Here is a 25,827-nt window from a genome sequence, read left to right as displayed (position 1 = left end):
GCGTCTGCTGTCGGCGGTGCGGGGCCGACGCCGGCTAATATTACCCGCTCCTTCGTGACCGGGGAAGTGACGGGGGTGGACGCATCGCGCGCAGACAGCCGCACCCTCACCGCCTGCTTCAGGTACCGTCTGCAGGATGTCTGGCAGCCGCTGTGGGGAGCTTTGTGAGGGTGCGCCATGTGGGTCCAGAGCGCCAGTGTTGCACCATTGCTTGCGAAATGTGCAGGGGCGCAGTCAGAGAGTGGGGCAGAGAGGGCTTGCCCCCCTCAAGCCCGAAACCATTTTTTCTCTTTTTCACCGTAGATGGCTCCCGACGGAAAATTAACAGTCGGCGCGATGCGTACTCGCCGAGCTCCCCCCCCCGTGGGAAAATCCTTGCTGCGCCCCAGGGTATGATATAGGGAAGTATGATAAATTAAGATTGGGAGGGAAGCCTCATTTGAAGTCAAACTGAAAAAACTGATTCGTCACTTGACTTGACTTGACACTTGCACACGTCATGTTTCCGTCCGACAAGACTGAAGTTCGTGTCTCCGTGTTTTCCCCGGGTGCCGCTGACTGCCGTTGATTTCCTTCTCTCTATTACCAATTATGTTCGGGGATCTGCCCGGTCCTCTGTTACCGGCTGAAAATACACCGCAACAGGGGCGGATGTAGGATCTCGTCAAGCGGGGGGAGGGGAGGGGCGGGGGCACGTGCCATTTTGGTGCTCTTGGAACTTGGTCCCCATCCAAAAAAAGACCTCGAAGTTTAAGCACTTTATTTTAGTGTTATTCTTATTTCGAGACACTACTTTCTGCGCGCCGAAGAAGACTAGAAGAAGAACGGGTTACATGCATGAAACCCGGTCTGCAAAAGGTGGCAGCGATATAGAAGGCAGGTCCAGTCCGGCCCCAAATAGGATGGCCCATTTCTCTGCTTGGGGCGGAGGCCCATGGTCAGAGGACGGGAGTGGGTGGGGGCTTCGGCTAAATGGGCATCTGTCCACCATTATTTACCCCCGCTGCTATGTTCAAGAAGGATGAGAATCGCACCGAATTTATAATTCCACATTTTGCATTGCATCTAACTTCACCAAACTCACAGTATGCAAAAATGTATCGAACATTTCGCAATGCGAACGACAGTAGCAAACGGCTTCAGTCGCCACGCTGATAACTGGCCCATCTGGCGTGCGGTTGCTGGCAGCTGGTTCACCTGCTCAGCGCAAGGTGTTGAAGCTTGTGCTAGAAATAACCTATGCGCTCGCGCGATATTTTTTGTCTGACCGCTTCAATTTCATTGACGGATCTCTGTCTGTAAAGGCTGTGCGAGCAGCTGTGTGCAGAGCAGGAGAGGATAATTTGGTAGCATTGAAGACAACTACGACGCAGTTGAGACGACTGTGCCGCATTGGTCTACCGGCTGTCCTCATGTTTATGAACTCTCACTCTTCGTTTTTTTATGCACTTCGGTGCCTGTTTGGTTCCACGCGATATCTGCCTTAGTACGAGACCCGCGCCCTTAGATACAACGGGCTGCCCAAAAATAACATGAGCTGCCCCATTAAGGAATCCTCGACCAAAAGTGTCCAAAACCTGGCCTAGTATCAATTTTTGCCTCAACCCTGCCCCAGGGATATCTCGTCGAAATTTGCCGTATTTTGCAGAACGGCATGGAGCACGTCCACTTTTCGTGAATCCTGTCATTCTTAAGGTCATGGTTTTCGGCCGTTACATGTCAAAAAGAGGTTAAGTTCCCTGCTAAATACCGTCAAAGTACATGCGGTAACACAAACAAAATAGCTGGGACCTGGGATTTAGTGTCACTTGAAGACGCGGGAAATTGGGCCCGAGACGTGTCTTTTTTGGTGCCCCTTTCGTCGAGAAGGCCGATCCTGGATTTCGCTCAGTGGAGGCACGATCACCCTGGTTCCGTCGGAACTTTGTGCTTTTCGAAACGGGAGGTCTTGGAGCAGTGTCGGGTCCGTGGGGGTGCCACCCGAATTTGGTACCCCTTGCAAATAAAAGTTATGGGGCCTGGCATGCATGTTTGGTGCTCCTTCACCGCGACACGTTTGTGTCACTTCAGAGTTCCAAAGTCTTGTGGGGATGTTCATGATGAAGCCGCCCCCCCCCCCCTTTCCCTCCACATCCTATCTTGCACCGCACGTGCGCATCTGACTTCGAGGAGAACGCGAAGGGACGAGGAAAGGCCGTGAAAAGCGAGAGGAAACCGTGAAGAAATTAGAGGAAACCGCCAAAAAGTGAGAAGCAACCGTGATGAAGTAGGAAACGCCCTGCGCTGGTCTGGATCCCGAGTGACGTCATACTCCCTGATTACATGTTATAACATGTAATCATGTTGTAACATGTTAACATATTAACATATTATAGGAATGACATGTAATATAGGGATAACTTGTTAAAGGAAAGGAAAGGAGAGTTTGGATACCGAGTGATAACCCAGATGGAGCCCATTACAAAGTAGCAAGCCACTGAATGGTCGATAGGCAACTTGGATGTCCTCATGTCTCGCGAGTCCATGAACTTAGAGTGGGAGTGTGAGCTGGAGTATTAATCGTCTCCGCTTCAGCCTTGTGGGCAGACAGAGACGCAGCCAGGTTTTGCAACGGTAGGGGCGATTGACGACGGAGGAGCAATTTTTTTAGGAGTGGCTTCCAGCCCCATTGGCAGTGCCTACGCACTGCGAAAAGACTAACAGACCCCCCACAAACGCCAATCGATACAGTACCCAGCATATCAATGAGTCATCGATGTTGGTTTGCCCGTGCGCCGCTAACAGTTGTTTCAGGTGCGTATGGTACGTATTCACTTCGCTATCCGCTAGTCTTGTGACCAGATTATGATCGTTTGAGTCGACATGTTGATGCCCTTGGCAGCGTCCATGCTATTTATAACCATTATAGTTTTCCCGATCCCCAGCTTTCGGAATTATATTCAGCAGTGTCGTGTTGAAAAATTGTTCTCGAACCTGACGGGGCGGGACTAAACTCACATGTGCCCCGTGGCTGCGCTACTTCGTAAGGCGCACGCTCTCGACCAAGCAGCGATGAAGCGTCCCCATCTCGAACATGTGTGACTGGGCACTGACTTGTCAGTTATGTCTTAGTGCACTGCACAAACTATCCACCGAGAGACGGCAAATTTCAGGCCGTGCCAGGCCTCTGACCTCACTCATGGTGAATAATCCCGGAATAGCGTTTCATTATGTAGCATTATTCTGTCAACTGCTGGTCTTGATGTGATGTGCTCGCCCCATTAGCGTCATCACGCCGAGTAAGTAAATGGTGTGCGGAAAGCCAAATAACCTCAGTAGACAATGTCTTCTGGTACCCCCAAAATAACGAAACATGCAGTTCAAAAGTAAATGGAACGGAAAAAGCGTGGGGCGTCTGCAGTAAACATATAAGAACCGTAATATCTTACCGTGTGTCGTAGCACGTTTTTAGCGCGAACACTAGTGTCCGGTTAATGGTTTTCGGCCCATTGCGTTGGGATCCTGTGTTGAATCAGTCTGTCAAAGATGATTTGGTCAATGGCTTCGGTACGGGGAACAATTGCAATGAGTTGAGAGGTTGTTACGTTTTGCCAGGCATTTTTCCCCACACATTCTCCAAAAACGAAGGCGCCCCGGTCTATGAAGCAATCTGACGTAGGTCAACGACCTCGCAAATCAACGGCCAAATGCAGTGAATGCAACGCAAACAGAAAATAGGTCAAATAGGCTTTTTCCCTAGGGGTGCGACCAGGACATTCTCAAGCCAGGGGTCCGGAGGTAGGTGAGTACGCATCACGTGGATTTTTATCTCGGTTGGCAGCTACCTGGTAAAAACTCAGATAATCTGGAACATACGGCCTGTACGTCTCCGTGCGGCTAAAGTACATGTGGAAAAAAATTATACCACGCTGTAGGCAAGAGTGCTGTTTCAGGGTCTTGTTCGTTTTCAAAATGACCTCGGACGGCAATTTCAAATTGCCTGCCTCGATCACATCCTGGCTTGGATGGAGAATGCAGGGAAAATCTCTGTCCGGAAAAGTTATTTTGTGGACCCCATAAGGTGTTGTGTAATTTTGAAAAATGTCAATAGGTAGAAATTGTGTCGATACGTTTTAACACAACATTGTAAGCAATCGAGGATAATGGTAAGGCTCATATTAAAGCAGGGTCTTTTTAAGTAATTTTGGGCGGAAATAAAACGCCAGCAATATGACCAACCCCGAATGTGGGTTCACTTAACGTACTCGCAAACTGCGTTTTTTCTGGGAATCAAAGCCTCTTTATTCTTGCGTTCGGATGGAAAAAGACAAAGATTATTGAATTGACTGCGTTACTTAAGGGAGCTAAACGGACTAAAACAGGTCTCAAACAGCTCTGGGCGTGATAAGGCAAGTAATAGCTTTATTCTTCGGAGAAAAACCAGGAGAATGGAGATATAGTTGGGTTGATATTTCGGCAACATGCCTTTATTGAAAACAATAGCAGAAGTCAGAAGTTTCACTTCTGCTGTTATCTCGATAAAGGCATGTTGTCGAAATGTCAACCCAACTGTATCTCCATTCTCCTGGTTTTTCTCCGAGGAATAAGGCCATTTCTGCTGTCCTATCTATGTCAATGACGTTCCTCGCTAATGCACTGAACACCGTATGCACCTCTGAGTGTGACATATCCTGGTCAGGGGGGGGGGGGGGGAATTTGACTGTGCGGATGCAAATCAGCAAATGACAGGACTAGAACGAGGCTAGAAGAGCTAGGATTGGAGGAGAGGATATGTGGTCAGTGTGGACCCTGCCCGACCGCGCAGCAACCCTCCCCCCACCCACTTAACCTGCTAAAAAGGCCGTATTTTAACACCCAACTGACCCCTTGTTACGTACTTTTGAAGATCTTAACACTAGAACCAACTTTTTCGGAAAAAGTGTGCCTTCTGTTCATTTGGCGCCTAAGCTGCTGCGTCTTATTCTAGATCCTTTTTCGGTATATTTAATCCGAAAGCGCATCATATTTTGGTTCTAATTGCCTGGTTAAACATGCTACTTGTGATGTGCCCTTTCGTGTTTTTCGGCGGTGCCATTTTTGTTCAAACATGCTAGTTGAAGGTATTAATTACATTATAATTACAGTGGCAATTACAATGATGCGACACGTGATCTTATCCGATTCTTTGAGCAGCCTGTTGACCCTGACAGCCTTTAACCCACCTTGTCCCATTATACAGGATATTTTAGTTCACCTGACAGCGCTGGATCTTGCTGGTAAAACTATCGTCTTATGTTGGATACCGAGTCATGTGGGTATCGCAGGTAATGAGCGTGCTGACGCGGCCGCAAAACGGGCAGCGCGTGCACCTTGCACCCGTTCTTTATCCTTGCCGGCAAGGGACTTTTACCCTGCAATCGCGACCTTTGTGAAGGGGAAATGGCAACGTTGCTAGGACGCCATTGCAAACAATAAGTGAAAGGTGGTCAAGCCACAACTGGGTCCATGGTCTTCAAGCTCACGAAAGTTGAGACGCGGAGAAGTAACCCTCAGCAGATTATGAATTGGCCACACGCACGCAACACATAGCTACCTTTTGTGCGGTGGAGAACGCCCTAAATGTCCTCGCTGTGATGCGCCACTTACGGTTCGCCACGTTTTTCGCTCTTGCCCACAGTTCAGAGAAGAGCGGGCACTTTACTTCGAACGAGATGCGTCAGGTCTCACCTTTTCAGACCTTATCGGTGACGATTCTCGCATGCTTGGCACCGGACAGCTGTTTTCATTTTTGAGAAACGTAGGATTCACAGTCATTTATACACCTCGGTACACACTTAGCTGCTATGGGCGCAAAATGACCCTAGAAGTCGACGCGCCCTAAAACCCCAGTCATCAATCATTACAATGATGCGACACTCAATAAATTATTGCTGAGCTGCAAGCACCACATCGCATTACGCAATAAATGGATTTCCCGTGTTATGTGATCTGCTTTGTACCAGGCTCAGTTGACGCGTATGTTGTGCGGCTCAAGCAAAGTATAAACAATGCTTTAAAGGATCATAAGATCGTACTGTTATGAATGCCGAAGTCTGAAAGCTTGTCATACGCCGCGACTTTGACATCAGCGTCTGCAAACTTCTCTCCCTGCGCTTTGTGGGCAAATGGGTCGAACGGCGGCGTCTGGACGTCGCGTACGCCCCCGCACCCAGCGAGCGGTCCCGTGTCTGGGTCTGGGCGGGCGGGCCGCTGTGACCGTCCCCGGCGGCCGGCTGCGGGGCGCCACTGGACTGTGTACGGGACCGCGCCGGCGCCGGTGTCGGGTTGGGCCACAGACTGCCAGCAGGGCCACCGCGAACACGAGCCGCCATCTGTTGCTCGACCGTCCCCGCACTCCCGGCGGGGAGAGGACGCCGCCCAGCGACACGTCACGGGGAACGGCGGCCACCGCTCTGCAGTGACTCCCGTCAGATAACGAACGGTGGTGATAAACCACGGAGAGCGGGAGCGGCGGCTACCGCGCTGCAGTGACTCCCGTCAAATAACGGACGGTGGTGATAAACCACGGAGAGAAGCAGGCATTGGGCTGCAGTGACTTCCATTAGATGACGAACTGTGATGCCGTGAGAAACGTGTAAGGAATACGGGAAGAGTTTGTATTCGGCGGAGGTGGTTAAGGGGAGCGTTCCACATTCGAATGGGGTTTTGAGCTGTAATAAACACCTTGCATATTATTTGGTGCAGTTTATAGACCTGCTCTTCTGAAGATTGAACCCCTCTGGTTTCGGAGTTACACGTCCGCGAAGATGTGCAGACTTTTCGGAGCCTATTTCAAGGTCACCCAGACATCCATGGTGCTCCAATAGCATTACCGAAATCTTACCATTCCATTAGCGACGTAGCAATGAAGGCCAATAAGAATATGACTGTCGAGTTATCGTATCTGGCGTTCGTGAGCACATATTTTTAGATATAACGGCAGCCACCTGGCTCTCCCTCTCTCAATGTCGTGTTACGTATAACGTAATAAGCTACAACATCTTTAGGGGCATATCTTGTAAACAGAGAAATTGTGCTGTCTTGACCAGTTTTTTCCACTTAGAAGTTACCAACAGCTCCAAATGAGTTTATTTCATCGAACGATGCTTCTCTCTGATCTGACGCTTGCTCCAATATCTGGAGTCGTGGACTTCTCCCTTTAAGCTGCGTCTGCCGGACAGACGCCGCATTCCGGCGCGCCAATCCGTCATGTTTGGCGCGGTCTGAGCCCGCCGGCGTATCGTTGGGTTTGAGGGTAGACAATTTTTGCCCACGTGTTTTTATGGAGCATTGTGCCATCATCGGCATGTTTAATGGAACTGATTAAAATCGATTTGAAGAACACGACCATGCACGACGAAACCTTGTAGGTGTGTTGCACTTATCCAGCAAGTGGCATGATAAAGAGCTAAGTGGAACCCAGCAGGCATGATAAAGAGCTTGATAGAACCCCGAAGACATAGCAGGCAGGCACATGCATGAATCGAACAGTTATTAAGATAAACAATATTTGGAGATAACCTCATGCCACATAAGAGCAAGTAAAACAAATTATGTTGCCTATTTCATCTGATCGTCTATTGTATGGCCAGTTCCGCTTCCTTTGAGATGAAACAGACTGTGTTTGCCAATTAGGTATCACCCATTTTCCATCTAGATTCATTTTCTTTGTAGATGTAGTAAGCCGTGTCTGCCAATAAGACGTATCTCAACGTTCGAGCCAGGTCGCAAGTTGAGTGAGTGTGACTCGAATGCTACGAGTGTCTCCTGGTTTAGCGTGCAGGCCCGCTCGCCATGCCGTCCGCAGGCTTATTTATGTGCCACCAGTGATCGCGACTGCACACACTCTTCAGCAACTAAAAGTGTAGCTCTTTAAAACTTGTACGGCGCAAACTCCACGCCGCGTGATGCCGTCACAGGCACAGTAAAATACCAAAAACCCGCCAACATTTCTCAGGACCTGGCGCCCATCGCCACGTGCACCGACGGGCAATGCTGCCACCCGACCGGTGCAAAGCAGAGAAGGTGTTTCCTTCCAGGTCAGGGACACCCAGAGCAATGTTCAAAGTCAAATCGTGGCATGTCGGCTTATGTCTTCTGGCCTGGCCGTCAGCCCTTCGAACCCGCTGGCGGAAATTTCATTACTATCCCTGAGATGTTCAGAAAGTGCGTGTAAGGCATCGGAATCGAAGCGAGTTGCCCCTCACAGATGAGGTCACCAGTGGCCCGTTCCTGGCGATTTGCGTTAAAGGTCAACAAAGGTTACTGCGGGAATTGTCCGAACGTTTGAGCGTCTGCGTGTCGGGCTAGGGAATATTCAACGTTTGAAGATATTGAGGCAAGCATCATATAGGATTTGACAATCTCACTTATAACTATTTGCATAATTTTAAGTCGAAAAGACTGTTCCAGGTAGCACAATTTCTCCGTCTAGTGAATATGCTCCTCAATACGTTATTGTACATCAAGTTAATTGCGTCATCGTATCTTGCTTGAGAGCCAATTGACGGCCGTTTTATTTGGAATTCATGTTCACGAACGCAAGATATGGACGACTCGACAATTATTTTTTCTTGGCCTTGATCGCTGCATATCCAATGACACAGCAGGATTTGAATGACGTTAGTATGGCATCATGGATGCCTAGGTGACCCTGAAATAGTCTGCACGACATAGCCTACGCATTTTGGCAGGCGTATTGCTCAGAAACTATAGCGTTTTAGGTCTAGCGAGGGGCAGTACTGCTAACTGCACCGAGTGATATTCGGTATGGATATTTCAGGTCAAAACCTGTTCAAATATAGAACACTTCCTTTAACGATGTCCAAGGCCTAAGAATGTTAGTAAGGATATTGGCCGGGGGGGGGGGGGGACCATGGTCCCCGGAGCCAAAAGTTATTTCTCATTACTGGGCAGTTTCGCAGGAATTCAGTCTAAATGCGTAGAAATTCGGAGAAAATTTGCGATTTTCTTCCCCTGAGGAAAATTCTACATACATGTCTACGTCATTGCCATCTTTTCATGATATGGAACATATTGGTAACGACTATCTTACCACTTCAAATTGTGTATTTTGTGCAGCAGTATAGCGCACGTCCTGACCTTGTACTCGTCTGTACCGATTTATTTTCATTCATCTTTGGCTTGGTTCACTTTCACTACTCGCGGCTTGATTCATGTTCATCGATCGCGTAAGTTATGTGCGTTTATTGGTCGCGGCAACTGGTTTTATTCATTGGTCGCGACTTGTTTCATGGTCATTCACGTTCGGCTTGATTCATTTTCATTGGTCGCGGCTTGTTTCGTGTTGGATGGCCGCGGCTGCCTGCAATGAGATTACCGCGCAACTGCTTATCGCCATGCTGCTAAAGCGTGATGAGCCCTTCACGGCAGCCAGCCGCGTCAGCCAATCAGCTATCGCTCGCAGCTTTCCACGCGCGGCATATGTGGACAGCAGCGCTCCGAGAGGTCCTTGCGGCAAAGCTTTAGGGACGATCAATGCCAATGGAAACGTGCTAAAAACGCGTGTGTTTTGAGGATAGTTGGTGGGGCCACAGTCATCCCTTCCATACCACAGTCCCCGGAAAGATTATGGGACCAAGTATCGACACGCTAAATATTAGCGGACAAAGTGCCGACAACGTCAATAACTTCTTTCAGCTGTTTGTAGCACGGGTTTCGATACATGTATGTTCGATGCTAAATATGATACTAAATATGTCACTAAACATGTCACTTGATATGTTGGATACCAAATATATATTCGTTCGATACTTAATATGTTACGGATAAGATCACTAAGATCCTGTGCTCTCTGATCACGTATTTGAAATCCCTTTGAGACCAGATGTAACAACACCCTGGAGAAAAAAAATCTCGACGCACACAAATTTAGCACACATGGTAAGACTTGGTTAAAACTGTGTATTTCTACACGAATCGTCTCAACAAAGTAGTTTACTTTGGAATTCTCTGTCCCGAGAGAAAACTAGGGCCGGGAATGTGGCAGCATCTGACATTCTTGCTGCGGAGTTCGAAAACGGCGCAGCTGGTGAGTTCCTGTGGGTACGACACCCAGTAAAGTCACTGGAAATATGCGCTCCAAGGGTCGACAGCTGCCTGCAGCGACGTTCTGACGTGGCGGCCCCGGGACATGTGCCGCCTGATTTTAAATCGATTGCATAAATTCCCATGGGCGTGAACAGATGTTGACTGTTCCAAATCCAAGGTAGACGAGCGGAATTAAGCACATAGAAGACGTGACATGTTTTTTATGCCATGCAGAAAATTTTGCAACCTATGATGCAATAACTTGGGCTTTCAGCTGTTGTTTTCTTAATGAGATGTGACTCCCATCTTTGTGAAATTCGCTGCACGTATGCCTCGTGCCACCTGCGATAAGTCATGCCAGGGTCATCATATGCATGCATGATGGACGCCCAGCTGTCGATTGCCGATTGGTCGGACGACCAGAAGGTTCGAGAGGCTGGCTGCGCGCGCTGAGAGTCTGGACAGCCGACGCGTCGATCCTGGCGGCCCGTCCGTGGAGCCGACAGCGGGCGGGTTCTGCGCGCCTATGTAGGGGAACACTGTATTGTGCTACCCTTTCCCAGCGGTGTAGTTTTCTATTCATTTACGAGGTACCAGTCCCTCCCCACAATTAGAGAAGAGAGTAAGCCAAGCCCGACTAAAACCCGTCTTTGGCGTTTTTTACCGGTAAATTGTGTCGTTTTTCACTCCTCAGCCTTACACCGTTTCCCCGACTCGTTTTGTGAAACCACGCCCCGGTCTTTTTTAAATGTTCCCACGTTAAGTACTATAAAGCTTGATGTGCTGCAAACACTGTTGTGGCTACATTCGGTTCTGGTGCTCCTCTGCAGGGTGGCTCAGGTCGAGTTGGACGGCGATAAGGTGCGGTGCACGCCGCAGAGCGTTGAGGCAGATTACGAGTACGAGAGAGAGTACAGCACCACGCCTGTCTACGGCTGAACTAAATTCGTTGGGGCAGGTTCGGGGGAAAACGTATAACTAATAAATAGCTAAGACCCGACGCCCAAGAATTTCCGGTGTGGTATGAATTTCGAATTTTTCGAAATTCATTTATATTTTTCGAAAAAAATCGCTCATTTCTGTGTGGTATGCCGCCCATAAGACCTGGCATACAACCCATATAGACCTGATATGCATCCCACCGATGCGTGGCATGCCGCCTTCAGACCCGGAATGGCCCGGCAAAGGCTTGGTATGACGCTCGTGGAGACCTGGTAAACCGCCTGAGGCTATTGTATAGCCGTTCATAGTGTGGAGCTTTACTGATAGAATGCCAGGTGCTAACAGATTCCCTTGTTTCGTTTTACCCGCGCGTTAACCAAAACCGAACTGCTACCGTAGGAATCGTTGCGCTCATTTGTAGACTTTTTCTTGCTATGTGTATGAATTTGATCTGTTGAACGTTTTGCGTGGTTTTTAAATTAGTTAACTCGAAATGAACCATAAAGCTGTTATTCGGTATCACTTTTTTACTGACCATATCTATCCCAACTTTTTTATCAGGCGTGTCGATGTTCACACATGCTCAAACAGCTGAATATTTATATTCAACTGTTTTAAGTTGCAACATCATTTTTTTGCACGTTTAAGATTATGACGCCTCGCGTGACGATATTTTCCGTTGAAATAGTCTGTTTTGTCCATGTTTTGTACAGGCAATTTTGCGAGTGCCGATATTTTAAGAGTCGATATTTCGCACGCCGATATTTGGAGGTCGGCATTTTGTGGGTAAATATTTTGCGTGGCGACGGTTTGGCTGGGATCCCCGAATCAGCCCCCCCCCCCCATCAGTGATGTGTCATGTCATGTTTTTGGGGCTTTACGACGCACCCAGCTGCTGAGGCTATATGGCGTCGCCAGATGTGCAGTGGCCATCGCAGACGCGTTAACCACTACACTACCGGCGAGTGGTGTGGTGGTTAACCACTACACTACCAGCACCCCCCCCCCCCCCCCCCATCAGTGATGGGCTGCCACCCTGCTCAGAGGTGGGGCGAGTGCTGGCTGCCGGGCCTACGGGCGCCAGTTGTTGATCGCCGATTGGTCGAATGGCTGGAAGCTTCGAGAGGCTGGCTGCGCGCGCTGGAAGTCTAGGCGGGCGACGCGTCGATGCTGGCAGCCCGGCTGTGGAGGCGGCGGCGGGCGGGTTCTGTGGGCCGATGTTGTGTCTCCCCTTTCTCAGCGGCGTAGTTTTCTATGCAGTTGGAGGGCTTCAGCCTTTCTCCCACAGTTTGAGGAGAAAGGGGGCCAAGTCCGACGAGAAACCCTTTTCTTGCTTTTTACGGGTAGAATGCGTCATTTCTCACTCAGCCCTACCCTGATCCCCAACTCGCTCTGCGATACTAACGCCGGCCCTTTTTTATAACGCTCCTTCGTTACGTGATATGATGTTCGATTTACTGTAAGCACTATGTTGTAGCTGTCAGCACTGGTGCTCGTCCTTTCCAGGATGGCTCAGGTCGGGGTGTACAGCGATAAGGTGCGGTACACACCGCAGAGCATTGAGACAGAGTACAAGTGCAGCACCACGTCTGCCTACGTCTGAGCTTAACTCGTTGGGGCAGTTTTGAGGAAAAACGCCTAAATCAATGCATAGCTTAGACCCAACGCCTAAAAATTGTGGTACCTGGTTTCTGGTTCCGCCTGCAGAGACCTGGTATGCTGCCCATAAGGGCCTGGCGTGCCGCCCGTATGCGCCTGAGACGCATCCCACCGATGCGTGGTGCGCCGCCTTTAGACCTGAAATAAGCCCCGCAGAGCCGTGGCATGGCGCACATGGAGACCTGGCATTCCGCCTAAGGCTGTGGCATGACTGTTCGTAGGGTGGAGTCGCCTATAGGAGCACATGCTTGCCCTGGGACCCATTCCCCAGTGCCGTAACCATCAGAAACCGCGGTGGCGTTCTTAACCAACGCCTGATGCTGACAGATTCCCGTGTTCCATTTGGGCCCGCGTCAGAGTCAAAAACCAAACTGCTGTGATGTGAATCGCTGCGCTCATTTGGAGACTTTTTCTTACCATATATATTTTAAAATCGGCGTGTTGAGCCCTTTTCATGATTTTCAAGTAATTCAGCTGGAGATGCATCATAACCATATTCTCTGATACCGCACGGGCTTACTGACCGCATCTGTACCATTTTTCGTTCAGGCGCATCAATGTTCAGGCCTGCCCAAACGGTTAAATATATCATTTCTAACATCAATATTTTGTATGGTCACGGTTATGAAGCTTTGCGTGTCAAGTTTTTCCGTTGAAATATATCGTTTTGTCAATGTTTTTAAGAAACAATTTTTGGAGTGTCGACATTTTGGGCGTCGATATTTAGCGTGCCAATATTTGAAGGTCAGCATTTTGTCGGTCAATATTTAGCGTGTCGACAGTTTTACGGAGCCCCCCCCCCCCCCCCCCAATCAGTGATCGGCAGCCACCCTACTCAGAGGTGGGCGAGTGCTGGCTGTCGGGCGTATAGGCGCCAACTGTTGATCGCCGATTGGTCGGACGGCTAGAAGTTTCGAGAGGCTGGCTGCGCGCGCTGGAAGTCTAGGCGGGCGACGCGTCGATGCTGGCAGCCCGGCCGTGGAGACGACGAGCGGGTCCTGCGCGCTGACATAGTGGAGCACTGTATTGTGTTACTCTTTCTCAGCGGTGTAGTTTCCTATTGAGTTGGGGGGCTTTAGCCCCTCCCCGCAATTTGAGAAGAAAGCGGCCAAGGCCTACGAGAAACCCGTTGTTTGGCGTATTTTACAGGTAGGTTGCGCCATTTTTCACTCATCGCCCGTCATTTTTCACTCCTCGACCCCGACCACCCGCAGTTCATTTTACGAAAATGCCCCCCGGTCCTTTGCATAAGGGCGGTCGGGATATCATTATCTGTGCACCATTTTTATCTAACCCATCCACCATTATGGATCTGCAGGTTCACCACCTAGGAAGATCATAGCACAGCAACAGCGAAATTTTTGCCACCTGCCCTCCTCACATTACCTTATTCTCGCATTTCACTCCATTTGGGTACCGCAGTGCGTAGACATGAGCACTCATTGCCCATTAATGAACTTAATGTAGGTATTGAATGTGATACTTACTTATCTACACGTCAGTATTTCTTTAACACAAGCGCATTACATGCAACATTTCAGGCGCGTTGGCCCCACGAATATGGCGCAGGTACTGGACTCTAGAGTTAAGTTTGGAGTTTTTTTTACAACACGGTTTAGTAGGATCTGTTTTTTGGGAAACAGGTCCTAGTATTGATTTGCCTTTAGAAGGTTTGAAATGCAAAATGTACAATATCTATTCACGTAACATTAAAATAAAGGGGGAAAATGGGATTTCCACCCAGTTCATCGATGAAATGTCCGTTTTTACTCATGCGACTAATGCCTACCAACCCTTCCGTAGTACCAACCAAAAACCATATTACGGCAGCCAAAATAGCCCCATGATGACGTCACATCGGCGTAGCCTTTTGCTTTCGTAGTCTTGGCTGCATTGATAGCGGCGAAGTAGCGTTGTCCCTCGGGGACTGAACGAGTGCTAGCTGCCGGGCGTATAGACGCCAGCTGTTGATCGCCGATTGGTCGAACGGCTAGAAGTTTCGAGAGGCTGGCTGCGCGCGCTGGAAGTCTAGACGGTCGACGCGTCGATGCTGGCAGCCCGGCCGTGGAGACGACGACAAGCGGGTCCTGCGTGCTTACATAGTGGAACACTGTATTGTGTTACTCTTCCTCAGCGGTGTAGTTTCCTATTGAGTTGGGGGCTTCAGCCCCTCCCCGCGATTTGAGAGGAAAGTGGCCAGGGCCGACGAGAAACCCGTTGTTTGGCGTATTGCACAGGTAGGTGGCGTCATTTTTCACTCCTTGACCTTCATTTTTCACCCCTCGACCTCGACCTACCGCAGCTCATTTTACGAAAATACGCCCCGGTCCTTTTTAATAATGTTCCTACCTCCCGTGTAATAACGCTCGATGTGCTGCAGACACTGTTGCGGCTATATTCAGCGTTTGCGCTCCTTTGCAGGATGGCTCAGGTCGAGGTGGACAGCGATAAGGTGCGGTACACGCCGGAGAGCATCGAGGCGGAGTACGAGTACAGCACCACGTCTGTCGTCTCGGAGAACAATGTCCTGAAGGTGAGGCGATGCGTGGCTTGCTCGCGGCGGTGTCGCGCCGGAGCACGCCTTCGGTTACGCGCTCACACAGCCATGCGCCTCCAACGACTGGTTGCGAACAGTCCGGAACGATCTCCAGATCGATCATCAGGCATGCAGAGTAGTGACAACTGCATGCGTTTACGCTGGACCTGCAAGTCTTCCTGGAGATACAAAATGTTGAATTTCTACCAGGACAACCGGGTCAAAATTTGGCTCATTCCCAAGAGGTAAAAAATGACCTGTTAACGTGACGTCCGACCTTGTCGAGCTGGGTCATGTTTCCGCTCGTTCCACGTGGGTACAGGCGGTCATCCTGAGCGGCATCTGAACGTCCTGACCCGTTCTCGTCCTGACCCGTTCTCGACCTTACCCGTTCTCGACCTGAACCGTCCTCAACCTGAACCGTTCTCGCCGTGAACCGTTCTCGGCCCTGGCTCATTCCCGACCTGACTCGTTCTCGACCCGACCCGCCCTCGTCCTGTGTTGCGTCCCAACGCGACCTGAGACCGCGACCCCGACGGGCGGGGGCGGTGGCCTTGTTCTCCGGTGTTCACAGCCCGCGCCCCGCTGTGTCCAGGTGCGGCCCGTGACGGTGTCATGCCACTTCCGGACGGCCCGGGCGGTGCCGCGGCTGGGGCTGATGCTGGTGGGCTGGGGAGGCAACAACGGCTCCACTGTCACCGCCGCCGTCTGGGGTGAGTCTGTGCTGAGTGGTTCTCGCTGTCTGGAGTGAATCTATGCTGAACCGTCTGCGGTCAGTCTTAGGCCAGTCGGGACTGAATCATCGACACCGTGCGGAGTGAACCTTGCCCCCCCCCCCCCCCACCCCACCCCTACCCCGACTCCTGCTGATCGCTGCAGTCATTGCATGCGGGAAATTTTTGGCGGGGGAAAAGGTCTCCTTTCCCCAAGGCCGCTGATGTTTACTCTTAGCTTCGTGGAGAAAGGTTAGCTTTATTTCCTGCCTTGTTCTCCCACGGACAATGATGTTCAGAAATGCTTAACTGGCAACTTTATGATCTGGTTTAGCAGAAAGTGACTGAAATAACTTTTTTGGATCCTACGTTACTTTCTGTTAGATTTCCGGTATTATCCGGTATTTCTGGAAGATTTTATCTGGTAATTTTCTGAAATTTTCTCCAGGACATGGAAGGGACGCTACTTTTAACGCACCTGTCGGTCGCGGGTGGAGGTTCGGTCGGAGTGGACGAGTTGGTCTTGAAATCTTTGGCGGCTTTGGATCCACACGACCGAGCGGTGGAGCCTTCTGAGCGTTCTCAGAGCTGCTAATCGCTTACGTCACCTGCGAGACCTGACGGGGAAATTTTGAGAACTTCAGACCTTGAGACCTTGTGACCCTGCAGGCACTGCGTATGTTCTCGTGACCTCGGCCTTGCGGCGTCGTTGGCGCCCGTTGGCGTCGTTGCTCGTCATTTGCTATCAGCATGTGCTAGCCGGTCCGATGAATACCACACTCAGCCGCTCCGTCCGTGGCATGGACTGGCCGTGCCGCTGCCTCTCGCTGACGTCAGCAGAGACCGCTGGGCTGACTGACATCAGTGAGGAGACAGCTGGCCTCTCGCTGACGTTAGCGAGAAGATATCCGGCCCCTGCTGACGTCAGTGAGGAGACAGCTGACTCCTCGCTGACGTCAGCCAGGAGACCGTCGCCTCCTGCTGACGCCAGCGAGGGACAGCTCAGCTGGGCGAGGCTGAGCGAGCCAGCCCCAGACTAGCGTGTCGACTGATCCGAACTCCGCCAACAGCCAACCGGCTGGGCCTCACCTGGCGAACCAAGACGGGCGAGCAGGCGGCCAACTACTACGGCTCGCTCACCCAGGCGTCCACCATCGAGCTGGGCGCCGGACACCACGTGCCCTTCAGCAGCCTGCTGCCCATGGTGCACCCCAACGACATCGTGTTCGACGGTGAGGCTGAGCGCCCGGCCCTGTGCCTGGTGCAGGGGCCTGCCGTGTGAAGGCGCTGAATATACAGACGGCAGTGTTGCCAGCCCGTTGTGTATGGATCTGTTAGACGATTGGCGTTGTCGGAGGAACGGTCGCTCCTGTTAACATCCCCAGAGCGCGCAGGCCTTCTCGAAAGATCGTGTCCGTGCTGGTCGGGCGCGGGTTCGCTCGCAGATCACAGATGTCGCCCCGATCGCTCCGGGCGGCTCCAGGTGTCGCCGGCGGCGTGCGTTCCGAGAGCTCTCCTGCCGCCGCTCATGTCTTTCTCCTGACACACCCGTACACACCCGGAGGCGTCACGGGGGGGGGGGTCGCGTCGTCACGAAGCGTCACGTGGTCATGCGTGTGCCGCACACACCCGCATGACGCACGCAGGGCTGACCCCGTGCCGTGGTCTGGCATGGTCTGCTGACCCCGTACTGGTCTGCTGCGTGTTGGACTGAGTGGTGGTTGGCGCCTGAAAGGTTACAAACTCTGGTAAAATGTGACGCTTATTAAAGGGTTCAGAGAGACGTTCCACCCGTCTATTGGGGGAGGGAGGGGGGGGGGGGGGGTGAAGTTGTATGGCGCGGTTGTGAAGGAGTAATCGACAATCCTCTTAGCGTAAGGACGTAATTTTTATGTGCGGTAGCTGAATGAGCCCGGCACGTAAATGTTTTTCTGGTCAATTTGATTCTGAAACCTTCTTCTGGTCATAAGACGAAGCCAATGGCTATTTGTTAGCCAAATTTCGCTGGTGCTGAGAGATCATTTCGTGGGATTGTAAGCGTTTGCAAGTTTTTTCACTAGGGCGATTTTAAATCGCGCTACGTATCATACGAAGAAATTAAACCAAGACATTGCTCACAACATGCCCTCATCACTGATCTGCAGTTCAAGGTGCAGCGGCGGCTGTCATAACTTGCAGTTGCCGGCCTTTCCGCCAGGATGGGACATCTCATCCGCGCCCCTGTCGGAGGCGATGACGCGGGCGCAGGTGCTGGACGTGTCCCTGCAGGACAAGCTGCGCCCTCACCTGGCCCAGCTGCGGCCCCGGCCGGGGGTCTATGACCCGGACTTCATTGCGGCCAACCAGGCGGAGCGCGCCGACAACGTCATCAAAGGTCAGCGCAGGTCATCGAAGGCCAGCGCCGCCGGCGACAGCAGCCGAGCTCGCGATCGGAGTGGCCTCTGCCCCCCTCCCCCTCCCCCATTTGACACTGCTGCGCCAGGAGGGGCTACGTCCGCTCAGCGGCTCGACGGAGCACCCTGTGACCCAGAGGGGTCCTGACCTAGAGGGTGACCTGACCTAGTCGAACCTGATCTGACTTGATCTGATGGATCCTGGTCTGATCGAGCCTGGCCTAACCGAACCTGACCTAGCATGACCAAACCTGGCGCAACCTGATCAAACCTGACGACCGAAGCTGACCTGGCCTGGTCGAACCTGACCTGACCTAATCGAACTTGGCCCAATCGAACCTGACCTGACCTGACCTGCCAGTGACCTGCCGCCCGGCCCGCCAGGCACCAAGCAGCAGCAGCTGGAGCAGGCTGCGGGCCGACATCCGGCAGTTCCGCGCCAGCGCCGCCGTCGACAAGGTGATCGTCCTGTGGACGGCCAACACGGAGCGCTTCTGCGAGGTGCGCGAGGGCCTGAACGTGACGCAGGCGCAACTGGAGGCCAGCGTGGCGGCCGGCGCCGCCGAGGTGTCGCCCAGCACCCTCTACGGCATGGCCAGCGTGCTGGAGGGCTGCGCCTTCATCAACGGCTCCCCGCAGAACACGTTCGTGCCGGGCCTGCTGCAGATGGCCGAGAGCGCGGGCGTCTACGTTGGAGGTGACGACTTCAAGTCCGGCCAGACCAAGGTGCGGTGGCGGTGGAGAGGGCGGGGAAGGGGAGATGGTGAACTGGAAGTGGCGACAGGGTAGGAGCTCGGTAACTGTCCAGTGTGGTGGAAGCTGCCCTGTATCTATCGGTAATTACGTAACTGTCGGCCCGGTGCTAACGGCTAACTATCGCACTATCGGCTAACTGTTGCACCATCGGCCAACTGTTGCACTATCGGCTAACTGTTGCACCATCGGCCAACTGTTGCACTATCGGCTAACTGTCGCGCTATTGGCTCGGTAACTACGTAACTGTCCAGCGTGTTGTCCAGTTGCTCGGTAACTGTTCAGTGTGGTGGAAGTGTCCGCGAATAAGAGCGGTGGGCACGTGCCTGCGTATGTCTCCATGTACTCACGAGGATATTCAGATGTGGTTGCATGTGCTGCCCGTGGGCGAGAGCTACCCCAGTGTCCTCAAAATGCGCGTCTCTTGCCTCGTTGCTTCGGTGTCACCGTCTGGGTGGGTTCAGTGATGAACTCCAGACTGGTCAGTCCGTCGCCACGGCCGGCGCAGTGGACGTGCCCGCTAGCCAGCTGACCGCGGCGTCTGCCCACGGGGCACCGGAGCTGGGGCGGCGTCTGCCCGCTGGAGCTGTCCGGTCTGCCCCCCCCCCCCCCCCCCCCGTGACGCTCCGTCGCCGCCTGCCGCAGGTGAAGTCGGTGCTGGTGGACTTCCTGGTGTCGGCCGGCATCAAGCCCGTGTCTATTGTCAGCTATAACCACCTGGGCAACAACGACGGCAGGAACCTGTCGTCGCCGCAGCAGTTCCGCAGCAAGGAGGTGGGCTCGCCGCAGCCGACGCTGCTGGCCGGATCCCTACCAGATCTGTACCAGATCCGTACCAGATCCGTACCATGTGTTATCCTGATATGGTCCTAACGGGATCTCACATAGCCCATACGAAGAGTTCGGATCTCATTTCCGAGCAAAGTTAGTGGGTTGATTCGGTCCGGTTTCTCATTTTGCTTGAGCTGCTATTGGTAACGGAACGGGACTACGTGCAATTGCTAGGTGCTGCTCGACCAGTTTTTGAGACTATTCGGAAAACGTATTCCTCGGGCTAAAACAGCGGCTGTGGGCATCCTCAACGATGCAACCGATGATGGTGTGTTGCCAGTGTTTTATTACTTCAAATTCCGACATTGTGTACGACCGCCGCTTCCTTTGTCCGCTCATGTGGCCATTGTGTTGATTCAGGGCCCCGCGCCGCCGCAGGACCGCACATAATCACCTAGGCCTGTCTTTGTACGGTAGGGGGTGGGGGAGGGGAGGTGTAATAGTCGAGTTGATTACCGCCTGCAGCTCCCACGTGGGGGCCGGGTTCGAATCCCAGTCGCGCCACGACCCATGGCTACCAAATACGGCCTCCGCTGTCGCTGACGCTCCTTAAAGGAGCGCCGGCACGCGTCGCCTTCCCTCAAAACAAAAAGCGCGTGCGGCAGGTGTCCAAGTCGAGCGTCGTGGACGACATGGTGGCCTCCAACGGCCTGCTGTACGGCGACGGCCGCGGCCCCGACCACTGCGTCGTCATCAAATACGTGCCCTACGTCGGCGACTCCAAGCGGGCCATGGACGAGTACACCTCAGGTGCTGTGGCGGGCGGCGGGCTGTCGGCTCGCATACGGCTGCTCGGGATGGCGGCCTGGCAACGTACCAACCGCTCAGCATATCTTCTCGCAACGTACCGGCGGAAGCCCCCTGACTGTGGGACCCTCTGTATGTGTGGGAGGGGCCTCTGAGGCCCGCTGAACGCGTGTCGGTTTGGGAAGGGGTCCCATTAGCGAGAGGATGCCACTGGATGCGGTGTCGGATGGGGAAGGGGTTCCATTAGCGGGAGGGGCGAGAGGATGTCACTGGATGCGGTGTTGGCCAGGTGGGCAGTCTGTGCTTCGGAGTGCGAGTGTACCAGGGCTATGTGATGGCTGCACGCGTCAGGACGCCCCCCGACAGCCCCACCGTTGTGGTCCAATGTAAGCAGGCACGATGTAACAGCGTTCAGTAACACTGCTGCGATTTTTGAGCTGTGTTCCGTTTTGTCATTGCTGTCAGAGTAGCTGCCACCAGCAACCAATGATAAGTCACGTGACCCATCACTTGACCATGAAAGGCGAGAACACGCTCGACTGCGCAGGTCAAGGGTTGGGTCGCGTCCCTCGCCGGCCGCACCGCTTGCCTGCAAACCTGGTGGCCGAAATGCGAAGTCAGCGTGCGTGTTTGAGCCGAAAACGTGTCAGCCTTATATCGCGCGGTCCGCCTCCACACACCGCTTTTTCAATTGGCTCGGCACAGCCCCGGCGATCCTCCGGACCCGAGCCGCGCCGTCTCCACGCGCCCGCTGCGTCCCGCCGCGCCGCCGCGCCGGCTCGTGCCGAGCGTGCCGCCCCGTGCCGCGCGGTGTCCCGCTCTGACCGTCCGCCTCTCCGTGCAGAGATCATGTGCGGCGGCCATAACACGATGGTGCTGCACAACACGTGCGAGGACTCGCTGCTGGCGGCGCCGCTCATTCTCGACCTGGCCATCCTCACCGAGCTGTTCCAGCGCATTCAGTTCAGGTGAGGCGGCGCTGCACCGCCGGCAGCCGCGGGGTGACATCATCGCGAGCGGTGACGTCACGCATGGCACGCGCTGTCTTCGTTCATGCGGGGTGTTTCTGCGCGTGGAAGGTGAGACAGACACCGACCGATGGGTATTTGGTTATAAGCCTCCGCGCACGAGGACGTTGGTTTTGTCCTCCTGCTTGGCTTCTGGAGATTATACATCACTGGGATCTTGCAAGGTAGACATGTTCCGGACCTAACGAGGTACATGTGTCCCGAACCTAGCGAGGTACATGTATCCCGGATCTTGCGAGGTAAATGTGTCCCGGACCTAGGGAGGTGCATGTATTCCGGATCTTGCGAGATCAATGTGTCCCGGACCTAGCGAGGTACATGTATCCCGGATCTTGCGAGGTAAATGTGTCCCGGACCTAGCGAGGTATATGTATCCCGGACCTAGCGAGGTAAATGTATCCCGGACCTAGCGAGGTACATGTATCCCGGATCTTGCGAGGTAAATGTGTCCCGGACCTAGCGAGGTACATGTATCCCGAACCTAGCGAGGCACATGTATCCCGGACCCAAATGCTGGTGTCTGTGGTTCGGTGCGCAATACATCTTATGCTCTAAGCTGTAGGCATAGAGTAGTATCATCACGGACGTCATAAAAAATCGTGTCTTTGTTAAGGCCGCTTGCGGTTCAGACGAGGTCAGATTTAATGCTCAGCACGGGTCGAAACCAGCCCTCAGAACCTGTGGAATCATCAGCCAAAGTGGTTGGAAAGCGTTGATGGTGGGTAGTGCATGGGTCTTTCAAGGTTAAGGCTGCATCAGGTCCTCTTCAAAATCGCGTACCACTTGTTGATAGACTTTTCGCACTGTACCAACCTCGCCGACGTGCACGGAAATCGTAGCTGCAATTTTGCAAAAGTCATCCAACGTCATCGAATGACCTTATTTGACCTCGGGGAGATAAATGACTGCGCCTTTTCACTTGGATCAGCTTGACTTGGGTTTACATAATATTTACATGATATTCACTTTACCATTTACAAACTTCGCAGGTACGTGTTTAACTGCTTTGTGGGAATGGAAAGAACTGATACAACTTTGTTTGGTCAGGTGTGACTCTTCAATAATAGGACATGCTGAAAGTCAATGAAACTAACGTGGTACACCACGTACAGGGCGATCCCTTTGTCTCTTATATTCGCTCCGGCTTGTCGTTCATTGAAGGCGCCGCGCCAAGTCCCTCACCCCCCCCCCCCCCTCCCCCATCCCCTCCGCCTCTCCCCGCCTTGCGCTGTCAAATACGTCGCAGTAACGAGTTCGAACGAGGGCGGAAGTGGTCTGCCGTAACCCAGATGAACCCCACCTCGCCGCCGGCCGCTCGCCTCGGGTCTGACGCTCGTCCTTGGCAGGGCGGCGGACGAGGAGGAGTACCACGGCTTCCACAGCGTGCTCTCAGTGCTCAGCTACCTTTGCAAGGCGCCGCTGGTGCCGCCCGGCGCGCCTGTCGTCAACGCGCTGGCTAAGCAGCGCAGCGCGCTGGAGAATGTGCTGCGTGCCTGCGTGGGCCTTCAGCCTCTCAGCTCCATGGCGCTGGAGTTCCGGCTGCCCGAGCGCAGCCGACGCGCCTGGCAGGAGCGGGACGTCGGCACGGAGGTGGCGCCGCCGCAGGCCGGGTCCGGCGTCAGCGGCGGCGTGCTCAACGGCAGCGTACGAAACGGCGCCATATCCAAATGCGCCATCAACTTATTCAACGGTGCTGACGATGCGCCCAACGGCACCGGCAGCGTTCCCAACGGCATTGGCAGCGTTCCCAACGGCACCGGCAGCGTTCTCAACGGCACTGGCAGCGTTCCCAACGGCACTGGCAGCGTTCCCAACGGCACTGGCAACAGCGTGGGCTGCAACGGTCGTGGATAGTCGGCTGGCCGGTCGGCAGCAGGAGCGAGGAGGGTCGCGCCCCCCGAGCGGGCGACGGCAGCCAGCCCGCAGCGGCGGCAGGTACTCCACAGTAGTGCCGCTGCGGCGCACGCCTGCCCGGACACTGATCGGCGGCCGGAGCGGCGGTTGTCGGGCCCGGGTGGGTGTCGCCGTGGCCTTGTATCTCGGCGAGTTACGCGGCCCGGCGGGGCTCACCGCCCCCACGCCTGGCCCCGATCGGCTCGGCCGCGATGCTATCGGGACAGGAGGTCCTGATCGGCTCGGCCGCGACGCCTGATCAGGACAGGAGGTCCTGATCGGCTCAGCCGCGACGCCTGACCGGGGTAGGGGCTGCGGCTGGGGCGACTCGTGCCGAACTCACCGCCGCGCTTCCGCGCCGCCGCGCGTGGCGCTCCTGCGGCTCCGACCAAGAACCTGGCCAGTTCCGTTTGTCGTGTCTCGGGCGGCCACTGACCACTGTCGTGCTAGCGAAGGCCGTCCCAGGCCTCTCCACCCCAGACCGGCGCACCAATAAACCTCCTTAACCATGCGGTGTGTTACTGTGGTGTTTGACAGCGGGCGATCTGGTAGCTGGGGCCAGCACAGAGGCGTGATAGGGCCGGGTTTGGCACTGGGTTGACGCACTTGCAGATGAAACCATTTACGCTCCACGTTTCTGCCTACCTCGCTACGATGTTTATATAATCTTATCAAAATGTAGCGCTTTTTGTGCTCTGTTACAAGACTGCAATGGCAATTTGGGAAGACGTTCATGAAGCTATGCGTCAGTATCTCAGAAAGCCCATCACCGGGCTTAGAGATTCAGGGGACCATTCTTAAACGGTGCTCTTCACTCAGCAACGGTCGTCAATAGAACTGCCACTCGTGACGTGGTCATGCCGCTTATGACGTCATGGTCGCGCCGCCCATGACGTCATGGTCGTGCTGTTCATGACGTCAAGGTCATGCCGCGCATTTCACTTCAGCCCCTCTGAAAGCCAGCTTTGTACGCGACATGCCGTAGGTAGCCGAGCCTGGCGGGAGCTCTGCCGTTTGCACGCGGGCGTGACGTCACTCGTGACCTCTCCTCCACCTCAACCCAGTACCGTGTGCCGCCTGGCTGGCCGCCTCTCCTCCACCTCAACCCAGTACCGTGTACCGCCTGGCTGGCCGCCTCTCCTCCACCTCAGTCCACCGGGGTGTACCGCCTGGGAGGCGGGTGTCAGTCAGTTCCGCCCCCAACCGCCGCCGCTGCCTCCTCCCGGAAGATCGTCTGATGTTGCAGGCTGCCCAACAGGACCAATACTTTTGGACTGAACATTTGGCATTTATGCAACTAAACCGGATTAACCGAAACTAAATCTAACCTACCTGAAACATTTGTCCCGTGTGGGCAATGACCTGCCATGTACTTTCACCAGTCTGACCCAGCTGACCCACCACCGATCCCAGGCGATTCGTGTTCACGTTTTCGTACACAAAACTCGGCCCGCTCCGTTTCGGTCTTGATGCGCCAGAGGTGAGCGATTTTGTATCAAGCGCTTACTGCCGTTAGAACGATGGCATGAGATCTGTTCCCCAAATCCACCCTGGGCTACAGCCGTATGTCGTTTGTCCGATGCGAACTTTACAAGCCAGACCCTGCCTCAGACGAAATTTCGTTCCAGATTAAGCTTCTGCCCTCCACGAACTCCAGCCTGATGAAGTCTTGGCATAAATGAACGTTCACCTTATTCGAAGATGAGCACAATTTTCATAAGCTCGTCAAACTTTATCCCAGAACTTTTGCCCTAACCTTAGCACGACGACTGTCGTCTAACCTTTGTCCGTGACCTGTTGCCCCACGCGAAATTTAACACGACCAACCTGCCTCCTGCTAGCGTTTGTACTAGACAGACTTCCGCGCGGCGGTGCTTTGACGAAAGTCCAGGTGTTCGTGCACGATTGTCAATGGCTGATAGAGTGCAGATGTACTGTATACCTGAATGTCAAAGATGATGCGACCGGACATTTTAATCTTAGGTGACTTACAGTGCGACGAGCAAGCCCTCTTTGATGTTAATTCGAGCACCCTTGGTTGCCCACCGCGCTCTCATTCCCCACGTGACATCGCTCGCTTTTGACACGCTGAAAAGCTTCTGTCAACATACCATAATGCCCGTAGACCGTACGGCGTTCTACGTATTGTGCATATCGAATTTCAGTTCATTGTCAAAAACGCCCACACCCATTATCATTGTCTGCGCAGGTACGTGGAAAGCTGTTCGTGGCGACATCACCAAACCTTATGACGATGCACACAA

At 53.4% G+C, this 25,827-nt stretch overlaps 1 protein-coding gene across 1 annotated transcript; it reads left to right on the top strand.

Annotated features, from left to right (window-relative positions):
- LOC119090234 (inositol-3-phosphate synthase-like) lies at positions 1 to 24,074 on the top strand. The gene is given in 11 exon segments (XM_037213023.1): positions 1 to 122; positions 15,091 to 15,202; positions 15,801 to 15,918; positions 16,989 to 17,150; positions 18,116 to 18,292; positions 18,696 to 18,721; positions 18,723 to 19,037; positions 19,710 to 19,838; positions 20,501 to 20,645; positions 21,487 to 21,610; positions 23,017 to 24,074. Coding segments are annotated over 10 exon segments (1,815 nt in total). The 5' UTR covers positions 1 to 122; position 15,091; the 3' UTR covers positions 23,525 to 24,074.
- The last annotated feature ends 1,753 nt before the right edge of the window (positions 24,075 to 25,827 follow it).

This window comes from Pollicipes pollicipes, unplaced genomic scaffold (genome assembly GCF_011947565.3).
Source record: "Pollicipes pollicipes isolate AB1234 unplaced genomic scaffold, Ppol_2.1 Scaffold_1600;HRSCAF=1878_pilon_pilon_pilon, whole genome shotgun sequence".
NCBI lineage: Eukaryota > Metazoa > Arthropoda > Thecostraca > Pollicipedomorpha > Pollicipedidae > Pollicipes > Pollicipes pollicipes.
The sequence above is the reverse complement of the archived record's forward strand: the minus strand, read 5'-3'. Positions and strand labels throughout refer to the sequence as shown.